The sequence below is a fragment of the Watersipora subatra genome, chromosome 5, assembly GCF_963576615.1.
Source record: "Watersipora subatra chromosome 5, tzWatSuba1.1, whole genome shotgun sequence".
NCBI classification, from domain to species: Eukaryota; Metazoa; Bryozoa; class Gymnolaemata; order Cheilostomatida; family Watersiporidae; genus Watersipora; species Watersipora subatra.
Genome location: NC_088712.1, coordinates 8,132,572 through 8,152,441, shown reverse-complemented (window position 1 = coordinate 8,152,441; position 19,870 = coordinate 8,132,572). Strand labels below are relative to the sequence as shown.

At 34.4% G+C, this 19,870-nt stretch overlaps 1 protein-coding gene across 1 annotated transcript; it reads left to right on the top strand.

Annotated features, from left to right (window-relative positions):
* Positions 1 to 75: 75 nt before the first annotated feature.
* On the top strand, positions 76 to 18,116 carry LOC137397087 (ryncolin-1-like). Its single transcript, XM_068083372.1, has 6 exons — positions 76 to 214; positions 7,249 to 7,494; positions 9,104 to 9,322; positions 10,059 to 10,195; positions 11,678 to 11,804; positions 17,983 to 18,116. Exons 1-6 carry the CDS (start codon positions 76 to 78, stop codon positions 18,114 to 18,116), a joined length of 1,002 nt encoding a protein of 333 aa, XP_067939473.1.
* The last annotated feature ends 1,754 nt before the right edge of the window (positions 18,117 to 19,870 follow it).

The window sequence follows — 19,870 nt, the reverse complement described above, 5'->3', positions numbered from 1 at the left end:
TAAATTATGTTGTGGGAACTGTTGTAGATAACGTAATAGATGAAAAACAGTCAGTTAGACGTGTAGCCAAAGATCATGAGATTTGACCTCATGCCCAAGTATCCTCAAGTGGTGGCCCATGAATCCTTCATACTCACCCATGCATCCTTTTTCAAGGATATATGGGTCATTGAATTTACTCCACAATTATTTGAGTGCAGTCAGGAGTACAAAAGTAAAACAATGTCCACAGATGCACTTGAGCAAGCTCTTCAAGCATACAAAATTATAAATACAACAATGCAAAATTATGTTAGATATTTCACCATAAAGAATTTTTCTGTTTTGTTTGGATCTGTTTTACTTTTCCCTCAGTAATTTGTTCTTCAACAGCAGCTTGTTCACTGAAAATAGCTATTAGATGTGACAATGCAGATTTACACTCTATGATGAGTCGTCAACACCTGTATCATCATAAACATCAACTAGTGCCTATTGAAGTGATAAAAATGGTCTGGTGTGGGTTTGTGACCTACTCCTTGCCCCCATTTCTAATTGCTACCTAGTGAATAAAATTCTTTTTTGAATAAAAAGTCAAAAAAGAGTTTTTACTTGTAATATATTCAAGGTCAGTGAAAATGTGAATTTTTTAAAATTGAAAATTATTTTCAATTATATTTAAAGAAACAAAATTTAATCTGTTCCAAGTTTAGAAAACTTGTACAGTTTTAAATTTGGATTGCATTTTTATTAAAAGGTATAATAAGTCTTTAATTAAAAATGAAATGCTTAGATAACACTCAAATTTATCAGCCTCTCCTATCCTAGCATTAATAAATGCTATTGTTATACTTAGTACACATTCACTATGATTGTGAGGTGTTCTTCGATTATCTATTTTAGCAAAGCACCAATAAAAGTTACAATGAGGTCTGCATGTTTGTTATTTGTTAGAGTGTATATATTGTATGTAAAGGTAGTAAAGGTAGTCTGTATAGGAAAAATCTCTTATTTCAAGTGCTACCTGTATCCTCATCAGTTTTTCTGTAGAAGTTTTGGCAGTACTTTAGCGCAAGGTCTGCCGCACTTTAGCGTAAGATCTATCTCCCAGCATCCCTTTAGCATGGGACCTACCTCCCAGCAGCACATTAGTGTGGGACCTACTTCCTAGCAGCACATTAGCGTGATTGATACTTACCTCTGTCTTATCCTTCTTTCAAAGACATACAGACATTTTCATAAATTTATTCTTTACGTAAATTAAATAGAGTAAATATATAATATATATTATGTATATTTTATATATAACAACATATATGACATAAGAATATAATGTATACATGTATAAGGATTATACATGCACTATATAAAAATATTGCATATATATTTTGAAGTACCATCAATGGATGGTAACTATTTCAGGAAAAGGAAGAATTAAATTTATGAGATCTGTTTATTTCATTTTATATGACCAGGTCACTTGTTTGATGGGTGGTTGACCAGGTCACTTGTTTGATGGGTGGTTGACACAGTATGTATGAGACGCGAGTGCGGGTAACACGATAGACCTCTGGCTGCACCCGTGTAGGTTGCATATGATGTTAGATCTCACACCAAAGTAGCGCCGAAGCATCAACATTTAACTTTTTTTTTTGGGAAAGTGGACTTCAAAACAGCTTGCCCTGTACATCATGTACACAGGTTACAGCTGATTGGATGCATTGCTGGTCAGTTTTGACTACATGACTGAATTAGCAATCGTAGCCAGGGGCCTTATCAGAATGTATGATCTTTGAACTCTTGGATGGGCCCTTCTATCCATGCTCATGGAAATAGCCACAACCAATCAGGTTACAGCACAGGTGTCAACTTATGACTCTTGCAGGTTAATAAGTAGAGTGAACAGTATTACAGGCCTTGTTGCATTGGGAAGGATGTTACTTACTGGCACGCATTGCGTCACATGCTTATTGTGTATTATCCATCTCAACAATAGTTATATTAGAAGTCATTGCCAATTATATTAGAGATCATCACATATCAAATGACCTCTGCTTTGGATATGGTATATGTACAAAAGAGGCCTTCATAACAGAAAATTACACAGAAAGTCTAAGTTTCCATCACAGTATCTGAAGGGGTGATACCTACACTGACTAAAAAGTCATCAATTTCTGACACCTCTATCTGGTGTGGTGTGCTTCCAGTTGAAAAAAATTGGTACGTTGAAAGCTTATTCAAGTCGTACCAACACGTTAGACTGCTAAATGATAGACATGGCGAGTTCGAAGCATGGATTAAGTGTATGTCACAATTTCCATTTCTATAAAATTCCTATAATTCATTTCCATATTATTTCTATTTCCATAACATATCCATAATTCATTTCCATATTATTCCCATTTCCATAACATTTCCATAATTCACTTCCATATTATTTTCATTTCCATACCATTTCCATAACTCATTTCCGTATTATTTTCATTTCCATAACATTTCCAAATTTCTGAAATAAAATTTCCATATCCGTTTCCTTAAAATTATGAAAATATTTATGTTCATGGAAAGGGATATGGAAAAGTAAACATTTCCATAATATGTTTAGCGATCCCTGGTCCGAAGACAATAGTTTGCACATTATAATACTTGGCAAGAGAATATTTCTATTAATATCCCCAGATTTGTCCTTGTCTGTCTGTTAGTCTTCGTAAGCGCTATGTGTTTCCACATTTTAGGCCAATTTCACTCAAACTTCACACTCATATGTTCTGCCTTCTGCCCGTCTCTAAAATATTTTGGCTTAAAAACTGTCTATCCTTGGGAACTGCCATCCGATTGGAGACCCAAAATGGCACCTTCAAGTACATTGACACAGTTGCCCTCCGTCAGCGTTGTATTGAGAGCAATTCCTTTATCATGTTGACCATGAACTTTGACTGCCCTTTGCTAAACTTGCTACACTGTTGTTCTTGCAATAGACAATGCCCATCATTTTCAAGCTTGTAACTTATATTGTTGTTTTTCACATAAACGAATGCCTAGCAAACCACATTCTAAGCCATTACAAAGGGTACTATTCTGACTACATCTACCACGGGAAATGTCTACAATTGATGAGATTTGATCGCTTAGCAACACGATTAATTTGGAGGCCAGCAAGCATTCTGATTGGATAAGGACTCTATTGTGTGCAGGGAGCAGGGAAGTTGAATTAGAGGACATTGTCATAATATTATTGTGAAACAAATAAAAAGCATTTGTGTAGAGAAAGCCGTATCAAACAAACATGATGTAAGATTTTGAATAATCAAGAAGTTGTAAGCTGCTGTATTTTCTGTCTTTCCCTTTACCAACTTTTAACAACAGCTGCTTTCAGATAAACACAATCAGAGTAGTCCGGTGAATTTTTGCGCAATTCACCTTGAACCCATTTGCAACCATCGTGAGTAAACTCGAGAATTTATAACAAAACTAGGCTACGAACGCAAGTTATCTTGCCTTGGAAATTTAATCAATCCATTTACTGTTATTTCTAAGTTATTGAAGAAAGTTTTTGACTGGTTTGGAAGAGAACTTTTTAGCCAATCCGAAAAATTTACAAATATGTTTCAAAGATATATTTGGCAAAAGTTATAACCAAAATACTAGACTTATATCGACGTTTACCTAAACCGTAAATCATCGTTGTCACTGAAAATTTTATGATTCGCGATCAATTTCTTTCAACTCAAAAAGAAAATATGCAGACTCAGAAGTGGTAAGACAGTGAAAAACTGCATAAATCAAATTAAAATACTATTTTTATTGTTTCAGAGTTTTATTAATTTTTAGCTTTGCCAATTTGAAGCATAACGCTCTAAAAAAATGCCTTTTTAGGCAGTCAGCCGTAGTCAAACCAAAGTTATCATTCACTTTCAATAGAATCATATTGATTCACAGAGCTGTCTATGAAGTCTGAAAAGTCAAGAACGGAGTTGTTGAAAATATTCTTATTATTTGGATCATGTTGATGACAGTTTATTTGAGTTGTATTGGCATGTAGATTTGCTCTGTATTGGTTTGAAGGATGATACTCATGAGGAAAAGTTAGAAATTAAAGTTCCATGATTTTTATTTTCATGACTAACTGTTATTTATTAAAAAATTATATATAACTGTATTTTATGTACACTGTAGCTAAACAATAATTTTGCCTAAACTACTTACATTTTTAAAGTTTCGATTGTGAAATTCTAACTTCGTCTCAGGGAGTAGAGGTGTTTGAAAACCAGAAATTTTATCAAACTACCTTCTTTAAGACACCTATCTACATGTAAGTAATATAAAGTCTTTATCTGAATTTTATACTATTTGAAAGAAGAGGCTTGGATGGTTACTTTGAAAATTGAACGAGTAACTTATCCCAATTCAGTTTCTTGTAGTAGTAAGTTAAATTATAACATTTTGTTCTGAGAATTGACTTTATTTGAAGTAGATCGCAGGAAAGTTAGTCAGTTGCGAAGGAGTTAAAATGACTGGTAATGTTTGTAAATTGAAACAAATTTTCTTAGATTTGTCAATTACTTGAACTCATATAAATCTGACAATTCTGTCAATGTATGTTCTACTAATTTGTTTGACAGCACGATGCGTAAATAAATACAATGTTAATCATGCTATCTGTTGATCTTTACTGGATGCCTTCAATGCTCCCGATACAATCATGTTCGAGACTTGTCATCGGAAGAGCAGTTTAGCAAATTGCGTAAAAATCTAAACGCATGCTGAGGCCTGATGCTAGGAGTGTATATCATAATGATGTACGATAAGTACATTCCAATAGCATTTTAAGGACTGAGGCCTCATTTTTTTATACAAGGTATGTAGCTGCTACCGTCCCTGGGGCATATTTAGGAGCTCGGTTGGCAGTTTTTACTACCTTAGAAATGTATTAAAAGTTGCTTGTTTGCAAAGCTGGCACTTTGGGCATTTGTCAACTGGCCTGGGTCAACTGTCCTTGTTGTGGCAGTTCTATACCTTTCCTGCTAGATGGGGCTATCATAAGATTTTTCTCGCCAATCATGCTTTCAGCAGACAATGAAGCAGCATCTTTAGTCCATTTTGGTATTAATCGCTTCTCAGTTGGACGTTGTGTGAAGCACAAGCATTGCTCGTGTGTGAGGGCTTGTTTAGTTTCGAGAAGTCAGGAGAACATACTCATTGGCTATTAGTAGTATTTAGTACACTAAGTAATTTTCCTATGAATGAGTTAGGCAATGAGTTTGTCAGTACCCTGGTCATTTGCTGATGTGCATTTCCTGAGCCTGTTACTGCTCTCGGGCATTTGCAGATGTGCGCTTACAGTAGCTTGTTGTTGCCCTGGGGCATTTGTGGTTTGAACAAAGAGTTACTGTAAAAACCTTATTTTAACGCGGCCTGTAATTGAACGCCACTTCCATTTGACAACAACAAAGCATTTTTTTTATGATACGAAATTTAAAAGTTGGAGTTGTTTGACAAAATTTGAAAATCTTTAGAGTTGTTTATTTTTTTCTCCTAATTCATTTGAACTGCACAAAAATATTTCCTCATGATATGAAGTTTAAAAGTTGGAATGGTAAATGTTAAACAAAAATAAATTTTCTGTTCAAAGACTTTTTTATTACCCAGGCAATGCCGGGTAGTACAGCGAGTATATATATAAATCTCAAAGTCTACGTGTACGCAGTTCAGTTTGTCCAGCTATAGCTATCAAAATATTGGTATCTCAGGAAGTTTGACATTGGGACTTCCCGTTTGCCAAATAGATGGCTACGCGATGGCTACCAATTTAACTACGCGAAGCAAACATGGGCTTTATTTAGTTTGTTCACTGTAACCTATTACAAAGTGTCACTACACCTATCATGAGTAATATCTACAATTGAAGTAGTTCTCATCATCAAGCAACCCCATTGAGTTAAAGGCTAGCAAGCAGTCTTGTTGGATAAGGACTTCATTGTGTGCAGCAACTCAAAAGTTTGAATAGAAAGTCTGTATCGAAACAAGAATATGCTAAAGTAGGATGAAAAGTGCAACATACGCACATTGTTCAGTTTTAAATATTTAAGCCTTAGTAAGTAGTTGTCAGTCAGTTTTCTTAATTAAATCAAACTTTCAAAGGACCAGTAATTTTTGCAAGTAAAAATTAACTTTCATATTTTTTTCAAGCTTGATGAATTATTGTAATTCTAACTATTCTGTCAGTTTACATGTATATTCTACTGATATGTTTGACAGCACGATGTGTTTAGATTAATAAAAGACCAGAACATATATCTCACCATATTTTGAGTTTTACTGGAGACTGACAGATCTTCCAATACAGTAACATCTTGAGACCACTGCTCGGTTGCTCAAGTTTTTGGTAAGAGGTTCAAACTTGTCACTGCACTTGGTTTAACTAGGGTGTAGAAACAATTTATGCATAAATGACTATGGTCAGTATAAATACTATAATAGTAGTATGCTTGAATATTTAAACTTAGATGTTTATATATTCGTACTCTATGGTATAATTATTATACATGTACATTGGTTCTTACCATAGAAAATTTTCCTAATTAGTGCGTCGCGACCTTGAAAGGTTTTACATCAGCAAGATATTTGCAACTGTGATCTATTTCTGTTTAAAGATAAGAAGTTAGGTTATGTTGACACAAGGAATATTTGAACAGCCAAATGCTTTTAGGTTGGTGCTGATAAGGGATAACACCCACCTGTCTCAGTTCCCATAAGCATTTCCAAATTTGGCGATAGCTATGGTGATTCTCAAGTCTCACTGGACATAGAATGTGGCGTGATGAAAAGTTTGTTTCCCATGTAGCCTACGTACCTAAATATTTCATGCTTGAATTGTTCATGATACCTGCCTGCCTCGTAATAGCAAGTAGGTATTAATTGGTGAATTCTGAAGCTACAAAGAATCCCATGATAAACAACTAAAACAAGTCTTTGTCCGAAGTTGAATTAAAGATAAAACTTAGATATAAATAACCAATATTCTAGCTAGAGCTTGAATAAACATCAGTAGTCAAATCACTAAGGCTACGGATGGGTGGTGCTCGCTTGCTAATTGTATATACTCGCTAAGGCTACAGATGGGTGGTGCTTGCTTGCTAACCGTATATAACTCAATAGTACAACATGTCTGTCAATTTATGCTGCCCACTTTCATCATGGCACATTTCTCTTTGCTACTGTCAATTTTATTTTTAATATCAGCAACAAAAACTGACATTATTGGTCCAGCCGATCAAGAGCAAGAATTATTCGTTTACCGACAGCAAGTCCTTGTTATCCACCGCTTTCTACAAAATGAATGTCCTGATCTTGTCAGGTCAAAGCGACAAGTTTCTGATGATACAGCGATGTCTTTAGAGGTGATGAAGACCGTTTATGACAACCTAATGGAGACTCTAAAAAAATGTCGTCTAAGAGAATCGCAGAAGAGTACAGAGAAAACACCTACCACACTTTCCTCGAGTGTACCCAAAGGTAATGGAAGCTCACGATACAGCGCCTAAAAACCAAATTTTTTTTAAACAATTTTAAATTTTGGTGTTATTTAGTAAGTTTGCTGTATTAATTGTTTCTAATATTGGAAGCCTAAGTTGCACCATGCCAGCGTGATTATTATTATACATGCTGAATGAACTGACTAGTTATACACGACTGTTTGACTGCATCGACTAAGTTGACTATTTTACACAACATATAACTCGTATAAAACATATTACTGTCCATTAGCAAACTTAAGTTACTTTCACGTAAAGCAACTAGTGTACTAGCAGACTGATAGTCAACATAAGCATGTCAAGCAATATTATGACAAACTCACTTTCAAAAACTTTGGCCATTTGTTTAGAAAAAATTTAGACGTCGTAGTATCCCTTCAATTTTTCTGCTTAAATTGAAATAATTTGAATTAATCTTCTAAAAGCATTTCAGTAAAAGTGAAATTAAAAAGCAATCAATATTGCTTATCGACATTGTTAAAGAAACTAAAACATGTGACTTGAGAAATGGCTGAATGTCAGTTATAAAACTTGAACATATTCTCGCTTGCAAGGTATACTTGCAAGATGTTTATAAATCACCATTTTATGATTATTAGCACCTTGACAGTCCTAGGGGGTCATAAAAGATCATCATGTGTTATAGCTATGGGCACAATTACTCTTGCATTTGGAAGTGTGATTGGGTGGCAAAATGATAGATTGCCAAGATGGGAATTCAAGCTGTTATTTTGCTTCGCATATGAAGCAATATTTTTCCTAACACTCTTAACGTTACTTTTGATTGACAGACACGGTTTTTATTATAATAAATACTAGCCAAGTTCTCAGTTTGCATGGGTACTAAAAACAGCTTATAAACAGTGGTTGCTAATGTAGTTGCACTTGCGTAATTAGAATAAGATAGTATCCTATTGATGACTATACTAATAAAAGCTGAGAGCAAGATTTGGTGCGGTTGCAGTATAGCAGAGTCACTGTACCTGTTTTAACTCAGATAATTAATCACATCACCCAATGAATCCATTGCATTCCCTGTAGCTTAAAGGGTTAGCTCGTTGCCTTGTGAACAGAAGGTTCTGTGATCAAATCTGCTGCAATACACATCTGAAAGACGACTAACAAACTTTGAGATTTATATAAACATTCTCTATAAACAGTCTATAAACATTTATATAAATTATGTTTATTGGTATATACTCTGTTTCATTTCGGTATAAAATGACTAAAGATTTGTAAGATGATCAACTAACCATTTTTGATTGATTTTGATGGATTTATAGCAGAATTGTATGTACCAACTAATAGAATGGAAGTTTTAAATATGCCGAGGTTTTTTTCATGCCCCAGCTACGTAAGTCTGTTACATTAGCGGCATATTACAAAAGATGGTAGAACAGAAAAGCTTTTTGGAATATATTACACTATCAGTCTTCCACTACCTGCTATAATTTACTAGAACTCTGGTAGTCTCATACAAATGTACTAAAATGTTGTGTAAGTTCATCTTTAAAAGAATGTTATCAGAGACAGTGTTGAATCATCAGAATATATTTTAATGTATTGCAGCACAGCTTTTTATTCTATAGACTGCCAGCAGCTTTATGAAAGTGGAGAGCGGGTCTCTGGTGTATACTCTATTGACCCTTTTCCTGAAAAAATGCAGCCATTTTCTGTCTGGTGTGACTTTTTTGATGGCCACGGCTGGACTGTCTTTCAAAAGAGGCTTGATGGTTCATTAGACTTTTACCGCAACTGGGCAGAGTATCAGTCAGGATTTGGGAATGCAGCAAAAGAGTACTGGCTAGGTAAGTTTGGCTGAGCTCATTAAATGACAATGTGGGATATCATTTAAACCCTAATGGGCGTGGTAATAGAATAGAGGTTGATAGACAGACAATAATACATATTGTAAAGCTGTAATTTTATTTTACTATATTTTAAAGATATAACATATTTTGTAACAGTTTTCCTTTGGAAAATAAACAACGTTCTTAAAAAAAACCAAGTGAGGTAAATTGCCATTGAAAGTGCGAGCTCTCGTTAACCTGTTGTAAAATTACCTTATTTTGCGACAAGTTAACGAGTAAATTAAGTTTTACAACACAACCATAAATTGATAGGAAAATTAAAAAACTTGCCGATACAAAACAATAATACTGCATTTCCTGTCCATTAAATTAAAAAAGTTGAGCTTAGGTTTTTTCTTTTGGAAGAGCCAAATGCGTGGTTTTAGGAAGATCTTAGAAAGGATTGGGCAATTAACATATACTTTACTGTTTGTATAACATAAAATCCCTGTTACGTAAATGCTGCTGAAATGCATTATTTATTTTATATGTTATAAAAAGTGTTGTATTTACTTTTTATAGCATTTTCAGTTTGAATAATTCTTGTCACTCAACCATAAACAGGAAGGATGATTAGTTGAAAACTTTTGTATTTGCTTTTAATGTGAAACAATGTACTTCCAAGGAAAGTTTGGTCAACTTGTGAACTTCACACAGAGGAAAAGTACATCTATAGTGTGTTTTTATTATGCAGGACTTGACAAGATTTATGCTCTGACCAAATCAAACCAACTACTGAACATCTACGTAAAGGCTTCTAACGGCGCTACCAGGTCTGGTACTTGGCAAACATTTTTTATCAGAAATGAGACAGACAACTACACCCTTACTGTAAGTCTTACATATTTTAAGACAACTCTCAAGTTTGCTTATCAAAAGGTTCATTTTGATAAAAATGTGAATATATAAATATTGAATCTCAAATCATTTGGCTTTATAATTAAGCTGGACAAAACTTTAGTAAATTCTATCAAAAAGTATCAGTATTTTTTCTATCACTTTCAATTTTTTGGCGTTTGGGATAATATGACTGCCAAGATGTTTTACAATTAACAACAGCAAAGTTTGATTGGGATTAAAACACTCAGGTTTAGTGAAAGTGCAATTATGATGTCTACAGTTGCTCAGAGACTGACAGAATTGAGACTCGTAATGCCGCAATTTGAACACAATAGCAATATCAACCATAACAACTTGTGATGTCATTATGCACATATTTTTTCTGAGTGTTTTAACTGATTTGAGTGTTCTGATTTGTTCGGAGTGTCAAATTTTAAAGAAGCCTCACCATCATTTTTAGGAAGTCAGAAAACCTCAAACACCAAAAAAAAGAACAAAAAAATGAAAAAAATTAGGTACCATTTGATGCAATCTACTAAAATTTTATCTTCAAACTTTTGGAACTTTTAACTTTGCATTATTGAGAATAATTTTTCAAAATCTTTCCATAACAGTTTTTTAAATATTTATAATAATGAATAATAATAATCCCTTAATAAATTTCAAATTCATGCTGAAATTAAAATAGTTTTTTATTGTGGCCTAATTTTATGTCTTTTTTACAATATAATAAGTTTAAATTTATCCTCTTTGCAAGTGAGTTTTTAAGGCTACTTTAGGCTGCCGTGGTAGAATTCATTATTAGATAGTATTTTTTTAAACTATTCATTTTGAATAATTCATTTGCATGTATTGTATTTCTAAGATACAGTATATTACAGCATTTGCAAATGAGGTCGTGCTAGAATCAATGTTAGTTGGATTTTCTTCACATGATGCAAAATGCCTTTGGAAGCATTTTTCCTTGCAAAGTCTTACACCATAATCAGAGAACAAAAAATACTAACTTTAACACAAACTATGATAAAAAGGGACTTTTGTATTACGACAAAGTTATTCAATTTATATGACAACAAAAAATTTGGAGCTTTTGGTGATCATAAACATTTAAACCGAATATTTACCATCATGATAATCTTTCAAATTTTCATTTTTCGAGACCCAGCATATCAGATGTTACTATTGGATGTAAATGCAAACGAATGACCATCAATTAATCATAGTCAGCCTTCCTTACAAAACGACTCCTTTAGAATTAAAAATTTTGTGGATATACCCACTATGCTTAAATGCGCAAAATGACAAAAATGCTGCTCTCCCCATAAACTGGTTAAGACAGGAATTATTCGAATGACGTAGGAATAGCTGACAACATGAATAGTTAAAATGGTAACTAAAGCGATGTTGGAAGACTGTGTTTGATTAACTGTTTAGAGCCACTAACTATTTACACTTTAAAGCAATATTTGTTAGGTCAATGATGCAGGCTACAATGGAACATTACTCAGCTATTCTTTCTTTCACCATAATGGCATGCCATTCTCTACTAGAGACAAAGACAACGATATCGACGCCAGAAACTGCGCAGTAGAGTATCATGGTAAACATAGGCTTGTAAAATTTGTAACTTTCTATAAACTGTCTATACTGAATAGTGAACACAATAGAATGTGCTTACATGCAACTGGTGGTGTAAATTATGTGATTACATGCAACTGGTGGTGTAAAGAATGGGATTGCATGCAACTGGTGGTGTAAAGAGTGGGATTACATACAGCTGGTTGTGTACAGTATGTGATTACACACAGCTGGTGGTGTAAAGTATGTGATTACATACAACTGGTAGAGTAAAGTATGTGATTACATACAACTGGTGGTGTAAAGTATGTGATTACATACAGCTGGTAGCATAAAGTACGTGATTACATACAACTGGTGGTATAATGTATGTGATTACATGTAACTGGTGCTGTAAAATATGTGATTACATACAACTGGTGGTGTAAAGTATGTGATTACATACAACTGGTAGTGTAAAGTATATGATTACATACAACTGGTAGTGTAAAGTATGTGATTACATACAACTGGTGGTGTAAAGTATGTGATTACATACAACTGGTAGAGTAAAGTATGTGATTACATACAACTGGTGGTGTAAAGTATGTGATTACATACAACTGGTAGTGTAAAGTATGTGATTACATACAACTGGTGGTGTAAATTATGTGATTACATACAACTAGTAGTGTAAAGTATGTGACTACATAAAACTGGTGGTGTAAAGTATGTGATTACATACAACTGGTAGTGTAAAGTACGTGATCACATACAATTGGTTGTGTAAAGTACATGTATGTGATTACATACAACTGGTTGTGCAAAGTATGTGGTCTATGGAGAACTCCTCATAGCCGATGACTACTACATTTTAAAGGTTGACTTGCAACAATAGTCACATTACAGTTATTTGGTATCAAAAGATTTGCCATGTCTTACTCTGGTGTGTAGTAGGTGCCAAATATGTGGGAATGTGATTAAAAGCTCTTTAAAGCTGAAAAACGAACAGAAAATCGCAGCGACACGAGACCGCCCTAGTTTGGATTCGTTTTCCAAAACGGCTAAAATGTGACGTATGTGTGGGAGATGGTTTATGTTTACACTTTCATGCATCCTTATTTGTCGAACTATTTTCACAAATATACTTTATGCTTGCGATAAAAACCATGTCTATTGTTCTTACGCGTCTATTTTTTCGGCATCGTAATGCTGCAACTTTGAGCACTGATATCTCAAAACATATAGCACGAAAATATGTTTAATTTTTTAAACTTAGCTTGAACGATTGCATATCATCTTCTGATAAAAATGATGAGCCTTTTGGTCCGCTATGATGGTCGAAAAATGCTGTAGAAGTTGTTCGCGCCATATGGCGGGAATTGTAAGTCACATGATCAGATAATGTTAGTTTCAGTTCAAGTTTGATCTATCGCAAATAACAGATACGCTTTCTCGTATTAAACTTGTTAATTTCAATTCGTCATAATCTCTAACGCGCCACATCGTGTTTGTGCAGCTGGCAAGCTGAGAAGCACCTTTTTTCTTAGCCAAGAGCAGAGAAAAGACCAGACCTTCACCGGGCGTGGAGCAACTGGGTGAAGCTGGATGTGACAAACTTTATTTATTCGCCTGCTTACTCTTACCTTTGTTTTCGCAATTTCAAAGACGACATGTTTTCTAGCCTGTTTGCATACTCCACATGCCACCAAAGCACGTGAGTAATTTATTTTATGAACCACTTGTATTAGTAGTAGTAACTCGGGTTATTTTCTAGTATTCTCCTAATACTACTGTATTAATCTATATTTAATATTACAATATTAATGTCATTTAATTGTAATATAATATTATTAGTATTTTATCTTTTTCATTACGTGTATTATTTTTATTATAATAACAAAAATAATTCATACTGCATATCTATCTGTAAAACGTAATATATTAATCTATAATTGATAAAATATTGTTATAGGTTTCACGATTAATTTCGCCAAATTTGTTAACCCCACTCACTTAGAGATATGTTATATAAAATAGTTATTGTCATTTTCTGGTATCATCGTTAATAGCATATTAGTAATATTAGACGATTATTATTAGTATTAGATGATGAAGAGTTTGTGCCAACCACTGAAGACTGGGAAGAGTTTGAGCGCTATGTTGGCCAGCGTCAAACACTCTCCAATTACATGTAAGATAGAGCTGAACTTAACCAAACTTGACAAAATATAAAGAATATCCATAGAGTTATTACTCACATTTTTATGTTTACAATATTATGGATTCTGATAAGGTTTTGTAAAATCTGTGTCATGATTGCTTGGCTATATATTCATTCTTTTTTTGATCAAGCAAATATGATATAATAACAGGAAATGATGTTGTACAAATCTCATTGCAAGTCAACTATTGTGTTGTGATTTCAGACCCGAATCCTCCTTCAAAAAGGAGAAAATAATAGTAAGTCTGACAGCACTACAGCGACTATTTCACTGTCACGCCTGCGCCCTCCCCTGCTCATTCACGATGGTGCGAGAAGGCGGATGGGTAGAGTTCAAGGTTACATGTGCCTCCTGTCACCAATCGTACACTTGGGAAACAACTGCCAGGGTGAACAGAGCTCACGTCATCAACCCCCTGCTGGCAGCTGCATCACTCTTTTCTGGCGGATGCCTTACGCAGAACCTCCGTTTTATGTCGCTCCTGAACATCGCGATACCAAGCCACAGCGTTTGCCTCTACCAACAAAGAGAATACTTACATGGTGTGAGTGTTAATATTTACCCATAAAATTGGAAAATGTGAGTAAAAGCTAGGCACACTAATTGAATAACGACATTTAGAAACAATTTTTTTCTTGAAATGAAAATATGTCATCCTTCAAGCGAAATATATTATAATTTAAATTCTGATTCTTCATCATAATATAACACATAAAGGGGGAAGAGGATTCTACATTCTTAGACTAATGATTATGATACAAATTAATCCTGTATAATGAAGTTTTACAATATTTTACAGTGTATTGCTGAGCAGTACACCCTGCATAACGAGGGACTGACGGCAGCAATCGATTGGGAGCTTGATTTGGCAGGTGACAGTAGATGTGATAGTCCGGGGCATTGCGCACTATACGGGGCCTACACTATGATGGATCAGAGCTGCGGTTTAATAGTCAGCAGCCATCTTGTCAAGGTAAAACTTTGACAGTTTTTACTTCACAGCCTGACAAAAACCGAAATTTTTTAGTAGTTATTAATACATAAACATGAAGTTGCTGATCTAGCTAAATAGTTCATTCAAATAATGTGAAAGTGATTGTTGGTCGTAATTTTTTTACTCTGCAGTCAACGGAGACCACCAGCTCTAACGCCATGGAGCTGGAAGGCTTCAAGCGATGCCAGTCCGATCTAATTTCCCACGGCCTGAGAGTGAGGTCCATTACAACGGATGTTGTTACAAAGGTTGTGTGCATACCACAAGCTTGTGTTTTGGCTTATGCCGCAAATTCGTCGCGGTGAGCGACGGCCTCTACCTGCCTGCTTGGTGTCTAAGATTCGGGTTCTTTTTCCACCAACGGATGATGAAGAAGAGTTTGCAGACTTGCAAACAAGATTTGCGGCATAAACCAAAGCACAAGATTGCGGTATGCACACAACCTTTTCCGAGCATTTGGCGATGGCTCTCCAAATGGGAATAGATTATCTACCAAAACAATTATTGAAAAACAATAATTACTGATCATCAAAATAATCTCGATCTTTATATAATAAAATCATAAAACTAATACACTCTCTACTGTAGTAAGTGTACAAGCCAAATATAACAATTCTCCTTGTGTTCCACGAGTTCAAAATATGTGTGTTCAACCGATGCATTAAATGTGTAACACAAGAATTGTAGATAATACATGACACATTAGCATAGCTTTGGTGTTATTGGCATTAAATGAAAATCCAACTCACTATGATATCGCAGGTAATTATTCCACCCCAACTCAAGGGGTGCAGGCACCACAAGTTCGTTCACACCAGGATGCATACACAGGCATTCATGCTCCCTGCGGTCATAGAGACGATGCGCAAACTCAGCATCATGGCAGCACAAACATTCAGGAAGAGATGGCGTGTCTTGACAGCGCTTGCAGACACACCACTCTGTAGCCGGTGGTATTAGCTCCTAAAGAAATGAACAGATATGTCTGTGCAACCATAGCTAATACATCAGGTCGATGTTGTTCAACAGTATACCAGTGCAGCACTAGATTTAAATATTAAAATTGTTAATGTTGTCATTCGAGAAAAATCTGTAATTATTTTTTCGCAATATGAAGCGATAATTATCATCATTAAAATCATATACATGTATATAATAATAATATTCGTTCTAGCACTCTCAAGCTAAAACTATTACTACTAGCTAGCTTGGCACATAAGAGCTGGCTAGTGGCGGTGCTTACTTGCTGGGAGGTTTGATTCTGTTGAGGATCTTCTTCAGATAGAGCGTCAGGCTCGAACACCAGGGTCTTAACTCTTCAGAATTTGAAAATTTTTTATGATCGCAACTCGGACATGTACACGTATGTTGAATTGTCGGACGGAATGGCCAAGCTGAAACTGTAAAGTAGCGAGCATCTATATTTGATACGGGGTCTTAGGTAAAACCCAAAGTGTTTGTCATAAACTATTGCTACGGTAAGTTTGATATTGAGCTTTGTATTGGCCTTTCAATTCACGCGAGAACATCACGTGACAAGACAATAACCAAAATCCGCGGATACGTCATCGAAATCAAGAGATTCCAATCTACGGCGGCTTTTTGTTTTTGAGCTTTTAAGAGCTTTTAATCACATTTCCACACATTTGGCACCTACCACACAACAGAGTAAGACATGGCAAATCTTTTGATACCAAATAACTGTAATGTAAATTTTGTTGCAAGTCAACCTTTAATAAAACCTTTGAGAGCAATCTTTTAAATTATTAGTAAGATTTCAAGTAGAGATTAGAAATTTAATAAGCAAAAAAATGCTATGCTTATTATATAAATAGACTATAACTATACATGACACGATATAATACATCTATTGCAGGCCTCCATTGTGAATAGCTGACGTGGTACCTGGTAATAAATTATGTTTTATACTGGTCAAATGAACACCGTTACATAATAACTTTGCATCTGGTGTATAGTCTTTGAAAATGATATGTTCGCCGAGAACATACAGAGCTATTAATTTCTATAGCGCCCAAAGTTATAAGTTATATCTCTGAGTTGCTGATGTAATATCAACCCATAGGTTAGAGTTTGTTGTTTGCTTTTCATACAGATTTCAACCAACTTACTAAAAGTTTGGTTTACGAGCAAATTTCATAACTTCAAACTCTAAAATTTTTTGGAGCATCTTATAACTTGAAGCACTCCAAGAGTCTCCAAGTTATGAGATATATTGCTGAGTCACTGACGTAATACCAACCTATAAGTTGGAACTTGTTTTTTGATTGTCATTTATCTGTCAAAAGCTCAATAAAATTTCCTTGATTCGAAGTATTTCATAATTTCAAATTTTAAAACTTTAAAAATTTTTTCCAAATAATGTTTTTCTGCATACCCTAATTTGAAATTGCTCCAAATGTTTTAAAGCACAAGTAAAAATATTCATCATCAAATTTTTGCTCTCTTTCTAATGCTATTTACAAGCATAAAAAATTATTATGGTTTACCAATAAACTATCAAATTTGCATTTTTGAACTAGCATAAGAATCCAATAGGTTGAAATTTGTTTTTTGCTCGTCATTCAGCTTTTAACAAACTCATTAAAATTTTATTTAACAGGCAAAAAATTTATTCGGAGCGCAAATTTCATAACTTCAAATTAAAATTTTTTTCAAAAATTTATGCAAATAATGTTTTGCTACAAACCTTATTTGAAATTTTTCCAAACAATTTAAAGCGCAATTGTAAAATATTTTGTATCAATTTTTTGCTCTTTTTCTTTATAATAATTACAACAAGCACTTATACCAATAAACTATCAAGTTTGTGTTTTTAAACTAGTTTAAGAATACTTCAAATATGTTTTGGAAAGCTCAAAATGTTTTCCTTCTAATAAAATTTTGATTTTTGTTGCGGTAATTACCACAGCTCAGATTAGTCTAATAATTATGCATCAATTTGGCCAAATAACTACCTAATTGTACTATAAAATGTCTTGCAGGTGGTTGGTGGTACACAGACTGTTACAGGTCCAACCTTAATGGGGAGTATGGTAAAAATGACGATCAAGGAATACGATGGGTTGGATTGTCAGATGAGCTAATGGAGACAGTTATGAGAATCAGTAGAAACTAGAATGATTAACTACCCTAGGACACTTATATATTTGCTTCATCTGACTTTTGCGTTTTTTGCGGAGTCATCCTCTCACAAAAATTTCATGAGTGAAACTAAACTATTATAGCGAACGAGCGAAAACACGGAATAAAATAGCTTTGTTCATTGATAGTCCAAGAAACAAATGGCAGCAAGCAGTCAAATTGCATTATTGATCTCGGCCACACAATTCTACCTGCGGTTCACAATTACAAACTAGTCCCAAACTGAAAATTTTTTTTACCGGTGAACTGAACCTGAGGAATCTAATTATGTTTGTTCCACTGCATTTATTTTCACATTACTATAATTTTGCACTCATCAGCGCTGCGAAATTAAGTTGCAGCGAAACTTTACTCTGTATGCTACTATCGAAACTAAATACTAGCAAAATATAAGTGTCTTAGGGTAAATATAAACTATTTTGTGTAATAATTTTATTAGCTATTACTACACTTGATACATGAATTGTGTATTTTCAACTTGAAAATCTAAAGAAATGCCATTTTACACCTTTGGTTTTTGCTTACTATAATTTTGATTTTGTTTTATAATTAGTAATTTTGCGAAGCATAACTTTGCTAAAGTTACAGTTGGCAATAAAGTTTTTGAGGTGGTAGGATTATTAATAATGATAGTTATAATAATAATAAGAAGAAATTGAGTAATAATCATAATAATTTAATTATCATCAACATATGAGTGTAAGATTAGTCACCTGCGAAGATCAGCAGAACTAGCTGATATGCGCAGATGTATACAATCATGAACTCATCAAATGAATTTAAACTGGTAGCCATACTAATAATTTACTAATATAAACATAAGTTGATTGTGTAATCTGGAAAAGCTACTGCTGATTTACAAGAGTTGTCTTCCTTTGGTTTGTTTGTTTCATTGAGCATTAATACTTGGTATAATAGTGATTATTAGAAACAAAGAAGGCACAATGTGTGCCCACAAGGGCTTGCTCAGTGTCTTGGGTGGTTGCTCACCCATGTGAGCATATTTTACATTCTTATTAGGTTTTGTGTAAGGTTTGTATGAGTTGGTATTTAAGTTTAAAGTTACAATCAAGAAGTTAATGCATTTAATGTTGGTTTATATTTGGATTTTCAAGTTGTTTTTGCCGAAAACTTTGCAAATTGGTCTTTTTCGTTTTCTGTGTTGCCAAATGTGTTATTTATAAGGCTAAGGCATTGTTTCTGTAATGTCCAGCAGTGTTTTAATGCTTTTAGGTAGTAAGGATAGTAGTTAAGTGCCCACTAATTCACACAGGCAAAACCAGTGTTTACGTTGCCTAATATTTGCTAAAAGTGTTCAAGTGACCTTGTTAGTCTCGATCAGTACCGCTAGTGATAAGGGGGACCCAAGACAGCAGATATAGGTTTAAGAGTTTGCTGTGCAGGCTTCCAACCTGCATCAAAGTCCTTCATTATAGAAGCTTGTTTGGCAGCAACTGCGGACAGTGAAACCAATAAAAGCCGATAACAGTTGTTAGTTTTCAGTTTTTTATTCAGTACTTGTCAGTTTGAACCTTAGTTACTGCCAGACCAGCATAAAGGTGCAGCCACGTGGGCCAATTTTTTTGTTGGTTTCGACTGAAATCACGGAATGAACACAAACACAGAATGATTCGGCTGAAATTCACAGAATTGTCAGAGCTTTGCATGCACACTGAAATCGTTGACAAAACGCTTTTAGTTGGCTAAAAAAATTATTAGCGAGAGCGA

Excerpts from the sequence above, each read along its gene's own strand:
- LOC137397087 (XM_068083372.1), top strand. The coding sequence starts at position 76 with ATGAGATTTGACCTCATGCCCAAGTATCCTCAAGTGGTGGCCCATGAA. Across the intron at positions 7,495-9,103 it reads TTCCTCGAGTGTACCCAAAG|ACTGCCAGCAGCTTTATGAA; the intron begins GTAATGGAAGCT and ends TTTATTCTATAG. Across the intron at positions 10,196-11,677 it reads CAGACAACTACACCCTTACT|GTCAATGATGCAGGCTACAA; the intron begins GTAAGTCTTACA and ends AATATTTGTTAG.